Source organism: Arctopsyche grandis, unplaced genomic scaffold (assembly GCF_051622035.1).
Source record: "Arctopsyche grandis isolate Sample6627 unplaced genomic scaffold, ASM5162203v2 HiC_scaffold_35, whole genome shotgun sequence".
Classification (NCBI taxonomy): Eukaryota; Metazoa; Arthropoda; class Insecta; order Trichoptera; family Hydropsychidae; genus Arctopsyche; species Arctopsyche grandis.
The window spans coordinates 426,733-435,860 of NW_027518440.1; the positions used below are offsets into that span (position 1 = coordinate 426,733).

The 9,128-nt window shown below is 37.8% G+C and overlaps 1 protein-coding gene across 1 annotated transcript in view; it reads right to left on the reverse strand.

Annotated features, from left to right (window-relative positions):
* LOC143921904 (uncharacterized) overlaps positions 1-2,850 on the reverse strand; it is a 334,699-nt gene extending 331,849 nt beyond the window's left edge. Inside the window, exon 1 of the mRNA XM_077445221.1 lies at positions 1,358-2,850. Coding sequence (XP_077301347.1) covers positions 1,358-1,452 — 95 coding nt within the window. The 5' untranslated portion in view covers positions 1,453-2,850. The remainder of the gene's footprint in view (positions 1-1,357) is intronic.
* Between the last annotated feature and the right edge of the window lie 6,278 nt (positions 2,851-9,128).

The window sequence follows — 9,128 nt, forward strand, 5'->3', positions numbered from 1 at the left end:
ATCTAATAATGTGCGACCCTTAACGACCGTTCCATTGGCCGTTATAATGTCTACTTGTACCGTCGGTAAAATTATCTCCCTTTGAGAGAAATGAGTAGAATGAGCATTAATTGACTTCCTTCCCGTATTATTGGAACTAAATGTATCGTCCTGATGCAACAAAGTGTGATGGTTTTGTTTGCACCTTAAGCAATTATAGTTAGACTTGCAATTTGTTATCTTATGCGATGAATTTAAACATTTAAAACACATGTTATTAGATTTAACGAATTCATTTCTTTCCAAACTGGATTTTGCTTTGAATTTATCACATTTGCCTATGAAATGATTATTTCGACAGAATGCGCATGCGTTTACCTTACTTGATGGGTTTTTGTTCGCGACATGAGTTCTCATGATTCTTTGACGACTATGAGGGAATTCCTTCACCGTAGTTACAGATGCAGTAGATTGTAATACATTACATCTATTCTGCAAGAATGTCTCTAAACTTTCATATGGTGGCATTTCTCTGCTAACCAGCGATATTTCCCAGTCTCTTACTAGATTAAAAGGTAATTTCCTTAGAACTAAACATGTTACCCATGGATCTAAAATTTCTCTCGCGTAACCCAACGATTCAATGTTTTTAATACACACTGTTACCTGATTCAATAGATTTCTCAATTCGATATGTGATTCTCTTGTGATTAATTTTAAGTCACAAAGTGAGTTAATCCTAGTTTTGAGATTAAGTCTTGGTAAATTATATTGCTTGTCTAAAATACTCCAAGCTATTTCGTAATTGTCTGAGCTAATATCTAAACCTGATACAGCTGCCAAAGCGGGACCGATTAAGGATTGATGCAAATATTGCAATTTCGTGACATTCGAATATTCCGTTTTGTTTCCTATTATATTCTTAAAAGCTTGTTGAAACGATTGCCATTCAGATGGATCTCCCTGAAATGTGGGAATGGTTAACGTCGGTAACTTATCTCTAGCAAATTTAATTGTTGCTTGCTCTACCTTCAGTTTACCATCTTGAATGGATTGTCTCTCTAATGCTGCTTTAAGATTTTGAATTGTCATTGTGATTATGTAGAACTCTTCGTCTATTTGATCCGCCTGCTCTATATCTGTGATGTTGTCTAAATACTCATAATGGAGTTTTTGGAGATAGTCGTATGCTTTTTCAATAAATTGATACTGTCCTTCATTTATTTCGGAGATTCTGTCTATTTTCTCCTGTAGTCTTTTAAACGCGCCCGAATACCTTAATTCTATTGACGTCATTGTAACTTCTACTTTATTTTCTTTCGCTAATGTTTTTATCGATTGAGTCTGACTTCGAGTCTGATGTATTCTAGAGCTTGACCTGTCTCTAATAGGTTCTACGTCCCTAGTTGGATTTCGACCTTTATGCGACTGGGAAGTCGAAGCTTCTATTTCCTCGTTTTCAGCACTTGACATTTGTTTCAGAAAGTTGCACTATTTCGTCTCATAAATACAGTGATTCTCTACTATAGCTGTCAATTGAACTATTCGTAGAGATAAGGTAATAATATTCAATGATTAACCGTGAATCTTAATATTCTACTTTAACTATTATCACCAGAATCTATCCAACATATTTTGGAAGAAATAACAACCCTAAATTGGTGGGTGCTTGATTTAAACCACTTTGGGGCTACAAGTCTTGTGATTTATTTTAAATCACCACTGTTTCATCACACATTATGAAACAAAGAGATCTACCGATGTATGAATATACCGGTATGTACTTGATTTAATCCACTTTGGGGCTACAAGTGTAATTCCACATTTATTGTGGAAGGGGGAGGGGGGAGAAAGTTTCTACACACATTAAGAAACAAAGAGATCTGCCGATATATGAATATACCGGTAAGTACTTGGTTTAAGCCACTTTGGGGCTACAAGTATAATTCCACATTTATTGTGGAGGGGGGAGGGGGGAGAAAGTTTCTACACACATTAAGAAACAAAGAGATCTGCCGGTATATGAATATACCGGTAAGTACTTGGTTTAAGCCACTTTGGGGCTACAAGTAAAATTCCACATTTATTGTGGAGGGGGGAGGGGGGAGAAAGTTTCTACACACATTAAGAAACAAATAGATCTACCGATGTATGAATATACCGGTATGTACTTGCTTTAAACCACTTTGGGGCTACAAGTATAATTCCCCACGTGCTTTGCTAATTTTACACTACATCTGATTTTACACTTTTAATACGAAATTCGATGCGACCGATGAAACATTCCTTCGTAGCGCGATATTATTATATACAATCGCGTTAATTAATTGTTATACTTTAAACCATATTTTTAAAAACTGACCTACCCACATGATTGCCTTTTGAACAGATTGCCTGAGATTGAATACATTCACTTACTTGAATATCCTTTACGATGTTTATGTGATCGTTCCGATAATTTTGGATTACCTCTGTGTCCCATGCGTCTTTGTAGGTTATGTTTTTATTTATATATTTTCTGCGTCCAATCACGCGGTCATGTACCTCTGTACATCAATCAATATATTGCTGAAATAGAAGCAAACATGTAATTAGTATTGGAAAGGTACGGAAAGTAACAAAGGAACAATACCGATTTCTTAATTGACATCCATTTTTTCTCGACCACGTTTTTTCCTAATGGTTTGTCCGTTTGGTGTTGTGGCCTAGGTTACTGGTGTCCGGTTCGAAATGACCATCATGGAAAAGACTTCGATAATGGTTTGATGTAGTTTATTGAAATGTAAAATCTGCACGTGGATATGGGCCAGCGGAGCGTACGAGAACACAAGTTGTCCGTACGCCGTCTGCTCGCTGACTGCCTCGAACGTCGCGTCCTTCCGCTTGGGCCGACACTAATGCCAACTCGTCAATAATGCCAATCGACAATCAGTTAATAAGACTGTTTGCCACACGTCATTATAAAAGTCGGAACAGTTAGGTTGGGTTGGGTTAGGTTTGGTGAGGTTAGCGAGTTTTGTGAAAATCTTACAATCTCGAACTCTTTGATTTCGGTGACGGTTAGGTTGGGTTGGGTTAAGTTTGGTGAGGTTAGCGAGTTTTTTGTATATTTTTGCATTGTCGAATTCTTTGACTTCGGTGATAGTTAGGCTTGGTTGGGTTAGGTTTGGTGAGGTAAGCGAGTTTTGTGTATATTTTTGCATTGTCGAATTCTTTTATTTCGGTTATAGTAGGGCTAGGTTGGGTTAGGTTTGGTGAGGTTAGCGAGTTTTGTGTATATTTTTGCGATGTCGAATTCTTTGATTTCGGTGATAGTTAGGCTAGGTTGGGTTAGGTTTGGTGAGGTTAGCAAGTTTTGTGTTTATTTTTAAAATGTCGAATTCTTTGATTTCGGTGATGGTGAGGTTAGGTTGAGTTAGGTTTAGTGAGGTAAGCGAGTTTTGTGTATATTTTTGCAATGTCGAATTCTTTGATTTCGGTGACGGTTAGGTTGGGTTGGGTTAGGTTTGGTGAGGTTAGCGAGTTTTGTGTAAATCTAAAAAACTCGAGTTCTTTGATTTCGATGATCGTTAAGTTAGGTTGGGTTAGGTTAGGTGAGTGAAGCGAGTTTCGTGTATATTTTTGCAATGTCGAATTCTTTGATTTCGGTGATGGTAAGGCTAGGTTGGGTGAGGGTTGGTTAGGTTAGCGAGTTTTGTGTATATTTTTGCATTGTCGAATTCTTTGTTTTCGGTGATGGTTAGGTTAGGTTGGGTTAGGTTTAGTGAGGTAAGCGAGTTTTGTATATATTTTTGCAATGTCGAATTCTTTGATTTCGGTGACGGTTAGGTTGGGTTGGGTTAGGTTTGGTGAGGTTAGCGAGTTTTGTGTAAATCTTAAAAACTCGAGTTCTTTGATTTCGTTGATCGTTAAGTTAGGTTGGGTGAGGTTTGGTGAGTGAAGCAAATTTCGTGTATATTTTTGCAATGTCGAATTCTTTGATTTCGGTGATGGTTAGGTTAGGTTGGGTTAGTTTTGGTGAGTAAAGCGAGTTTTGTTTAAATTTTAAAATCTCGAATTCTTTGATTTCGGTGATGGTTAGGTTAGGTTGGGTTAGGTTTTGTGAGAAAAGCGGGTTTTGTGTATATTTTTGCATTGTCGAATTCTTTGACTTCGGTAATAGTTAGGCTTGGTTATGTTAGGTTTGGTGAGGTAAGCGAGTTTTGTGTATATTTTTGCATTGTCGAATTCTTTTATTTCGGTGATAGTAGGGCTAGGTTGGGTTAGGTTTGGTGAGGTTAGCGAGTTTTGTGTATATTTTTGCATTGTCAAATTCTTTTATTTCGGTGATAGTGAGGCTAGGTTGGGTTAGGTTTGGTGAGGTTAGCGAGTTTTGTGTTTATTTTTGCAATGTCGAATTCTTTGATTTCGGTGATGGTTAGGTTAGGTTGGGTTAGATTTGGTGAGGTAAGCGGGTTTTGTGTATATTTTTGCAATGTCGAATTCTTTGATTTCGGTAATAGTTAGGCTAGGTCGGGTTAGGTTTGGTGAGGTAAACGAGTTTTGTGTTTATTTTTAAAATGTCGAATTCTTTGATTTCGGTGATGGTTAGGTTAGGTTGGGTTAGATTTGGTGAGGTAAGCGGGTTTTGTGTATATTTTTGCGATGTCGAATTCTTTGATTTCGGTGATAGTTAGGCTAGGTCGCGAGGTTAGCGAGTTTTGTGTATATTTTTGCATTGTCGAATTCTTTTATTTCGGTGATAGTGAGGCTAGGTTGGGTTAGGTTTGGTGAGGTTAGCGAGTTTTGTGTTTATTTTTGCAATGTCGAATTCTTTGATTTCGGTGATGGTTAGGTTAGGTTGGGTTAGATTTGGTGAGGTAAGCGGGTTTTGTGTATATTTTTGCAATGTCGAATTCTTTGATTTCGGTAATAGTTAGGCTAGGTCGGGTTAGGTTTGGTGAGGTAAACGAGTTTTGTGTTTATTTTTAAAATGTCGAATTCTTTGATTTCGGTGATGGTTAGGTTAGGTTGGGTTAGATTTGGTGAGGTAAGCGGGTTTTGTGTATATTTTTGCGATGTCGAATTCTTTGATTTCGGTGATAGTTAGGCTAGGTCGGGTTAGGTTTGGTGAGGTAAGCGAGTTTTGTGTTTATTTTTAAAATGTCGAATTCTTTGATTTCGGTGATGGTTAGGTTAGGTTGGGTTAGGTTTAGTGAGGTAAGCGAGTTTTGTGTATATTTTTGCAATGTCGAATTCTTTGATTTCGGTGACTGTTAGGTTGGGTTGGGTTAGGTTTGGTGAGGTTAGCGAGTTTTGTGAAAATCTTACAATCTCGAACTCTTTGATTTCGGTGACGGTTAGGTTGGGTTGGGTTAAGTTTGGTGAGGTAAGCGAGTTTTGTGTATATTTTTGCATTGTCGAATTCTTTTATTTCGGTGATAGTAGGGCTAGGTTGGGTTAGGTTTGGTGAGGTTAGCGAGTTTTGTGTATATTTTTGCAATGTCGAATTTTTTGATTTCGGTGACGGTTAGGTTGGGTTGGGTTAGGTTTGGTGAGGTTAGCGAGTTTTGTGTAAATCTTAAAAACTCGAGTTCTTTGATTTCGTTGATCGTTAAGTTAGGTTGTGTGAGGTTTGGTGAGTGAAGCAAATTTCGTGTATATTTTTGCAATGTCGAATTCTTTGATTTCGGTGATGGTTAGGTTAGGTTGGGTTAGTTTTGGTGAGTAAAGCGAGTTTTGTTTAAATTTTAAAATCTCGAATTCTTTGATTTCGGTGATGGTTAGGTTAGAACGGGTTAGGTTTTGTGAGAAAAGCGGGTTTTGTGTATATTTTTGCATTGTCGAATTCTTTGTTTTCGGTGATAGTGAGGCTAGGTTGGGTTAGGTTTGGTGAGGTTAGCGAGTTTTGTGAAAATCTTACAATCTCGAACTCTTTGATTTCGGTGACGGTTAGGTTGGGTTGGGTTAAGTTTGGTGAGGTTAGCGAGTTTTGTGTATATTTTTGCATTGTCGAATTCTTTGACTTCGGTAATAGTTAGGCTTGGTTGGGTTAGGTTTGGTGAGGTAAGCGAGTTTTGTGTATATTTTTGCGATGTCGAATTCTTTGATTTCGGTGATAGTTAGGCTAGGTCGGGTAAGGTTTGGTGAGGTAAGCGAGTTTTGTGTTTATTTTTAAAATGTCGAATTCTTTGATTTCGGTGATGGTGAGGTTAGGTTGGGTTAGGTTTAGTGAGGTAAGCGAGTTTTGTGTATATTTTTGCAATGTCGAATTCTTTGATTTCGGTGACGGTTAGGTTGGGTTGGGTTAGGTTTGGTGAGGTTAGCGAGTTTTGTGTAAATCTAAAAAACTCGAGTTCTTTAATTTCGATGATCGTTAAGTTAGGTTGGGTTAGGTTTGGTGAGTGAAGCGAGTTTCGTGTATATTTTTGCAATGTCGAATTCTTTGATTTCGGTGATGGTAAGGCTAGGTTGGGTGAGGGTTGGTTAGGTTAGCGAGTTTTGTGTATATTTTTGCATTGTCGAATTCTTTGTTTTCGGTGATGGTTAGGTTAGGTTGGGTTAGGTTTAGTGAGGTAAGCGAGTTTTGTATATATTTTTGCAATGTCGAATTCTTTGATTTCGGTGACGGTTAGGTTGGGTTGGGTTAGGTTTGGTGAGGTTAGCGAGTTTTGTGTAAATCTTAAAAACTCGAGTTCTTTGATTTCGTTGATCGTTAAAATAGGTTGGGTGAGGTTTGGTGAGTGAAGCAAATTTCGTGTATATTTTTGCAATGTCGAATTCTTTGATTTCGGTGATGGTTAGGTTAGGTTGGGTTAGTTTTGGTGAGTAAAGCGAGTTTTGTTTAAATTTTAAAATCTCGAATTCTTTGATTTCGGTGATGGTTAGGTTAGGTTGGGTTAGGTTTTGTGAGAAAAGCGGGTTTTGTGTATATTTTTGCATTGTCGAATTCTTTGACTTCGGTAATAGTTAGGCTTGGTTATGTTAGGTTTGGTGAGGTAAGCGAGTTTTGTGTATATTTTTGCATTGTCGAATTCTTTTATTTCGGTGATAGTAGGGCTAGGTTGGGTTAGGTTTGGTGAGGTTAGCGAGTTTTGTGTATATTTTTGCATTGTCGAATTCTTTTATTTCGGTGATAGTGAGGCTAGGTTGGGTTAGGTTTGGTGAGGTTAGCGAGTTTTGTGTTTATTTTTGCAATGTCGAATTCTTTGATTTCGGTGATGGTTAGGTTAGGTTGGGTTAGATTTGGTGAGGTAAGCGGGTTTTGTGTATATTTTTGCAATGTCGAATTCTTTGATTTCGGTAATAGTTAGGCTAGGTCGGGTTAGGTTTGGTGAGGTAAACGAGTTTTGTGTTTATTTTTAAAATGTCGAATTCTTTGATTTCGGTGATGGTTAGGTTAGGTTGGGTTAGATTTGGTGAGGTAAGCGGGTTTTGTGTATATTTTTGCGATGTCGAATTCTTTGATTTCGGTGATAGTTAGGCTAGGTCGGGTTAGGTTTGGTGAGGTAAGCGAGTTTTGTGTATATTTTTGCAATGTCGAATTCTTTGATTTCGGTGACTGTTAGGTTGGGTTGGGTTAGGTTTGGTGAGGTTAGCGAGTTTTGTGAAAATCTTACAATCTCGAACTCTTTGATTTCGGTGACGGTTAGGTTGGGTTGGGTTAAGTTTGGTGAGGTAAGCGAGTTTTGTGTATATTTTTGCATTGTCGAATTCTTTTATTTCGGTGATAGTAGGGCTAGGTTGGGTTAGGATTGGTGAGGTAAGCGAGTTTTGTGTATATTTTTGCAATGTCGAATTTTTTGATTTCGGTGACGGTTAGGTTGGGTTGGGTTAGGTTTGGTGAGGTTAGCGAGTTTTGTGTAAATCTTAAAAACTCGAGTTCTTTGATTTCGTTGATCGTTAAGTTAGGTTGTGTGAGGTTTGGTGAGTGAAGCAAATTTCGTGTATATTTTTGCAATGTCGAATTCTTTGATTTCGGTGATGGTAAGGTTAGGTTGGGTTAGTTTTGGTGAGTAAAGCGAGTTTTGTTTAAATTTTAAAATCTCGAATTCTTTGATTTCGGTGATGGTTAGGTTAGAACGGGTTAGGTTTTGTGAGAAAAGCGGGTTTTGTGTATATTTTTGCATTGTCGAATTCTTTGTTTTCGGTGATAGTGAGGCTAGGTTGGGTTAGGTTTGGTGAGGTTAGCGAGTTTTGTGAAAATCTTACAATCTCAAACTATTTGATTTCGGTGACGGTTAGGTTGGGTTGGGTTAAGTTTGGTGAGGTTAGCGAGTTTTGTGTATATTTTTGCATTGTCGAATTCTTTGACTTCGGTAATAGTTAGGCTTGGTTGGGTTAGGTTTGGTGAGGTAAGCGAGTTTTGTGTATATTTTTGCGATGTCGAATTCTTTGATTTCGGTGATAGTTAGGCTAGGTCGGGTAAGGTTTGGTGAGGTAAGCGAGTTTTGTGTTTATTTTTAAAATGTCGAATTCTTTGATTTCGGTGATGGTTAGGTTAGGTTGGGTTAGGTTTAGTGAGGTAAGCGAGTTTTGTGTATATTTTTGCAATGTCGAATTCTTTGATTTCGGTGATGGTTAGGTTAGGTTGGGTTAGTTTTGGTGAGTAAAGCGAGTTTTGTTTAAATTTTAAAATCTCGAATTCTTTGATTTCGGTGATGGTTAGGTTAGGTTGGGTTAGGTTTTGTGAGAAAAGCGGGTTTTGTGTATATTTTTGCATTGTCGAATTCTTTGTTTTCGGTGATAGTAAGGCTAGGTTGGGTTAGGTTTGGTGAGGTTAGCGAGTTTTGTGTATATTTTTGCATTGTCGAATTCTTTTATTTCGGTGATAGTGAGGCTAGGTTGGGTTAGGTTTGGTGAGGTTAGCGAGTTTTGTGTTTATTTTTGCAATGTCGAATTCTTTGATTTCGGTGATGGTTAGGTTAGGTTGGGTTAGATTTGGTGAGGTAAGCGGGTTTTGTGTATATTTTTGCGATGTCGAATTCTTTGATTTCGGTGATAGTTAGGCTAGGTCGGGTTAGGTTTGGTGAGGTAAGCGAGTTTTGTGTTTATTTTTAAAATGTCGAATTCTTTGATTTCGGTGATGGTGAGGTTAGGTTGGGTTAGGTTTAGTGAGGTAAACGAGTTTTGTGTATATTTTTGCAATGTCGAATTCTTTGATTTCGGTG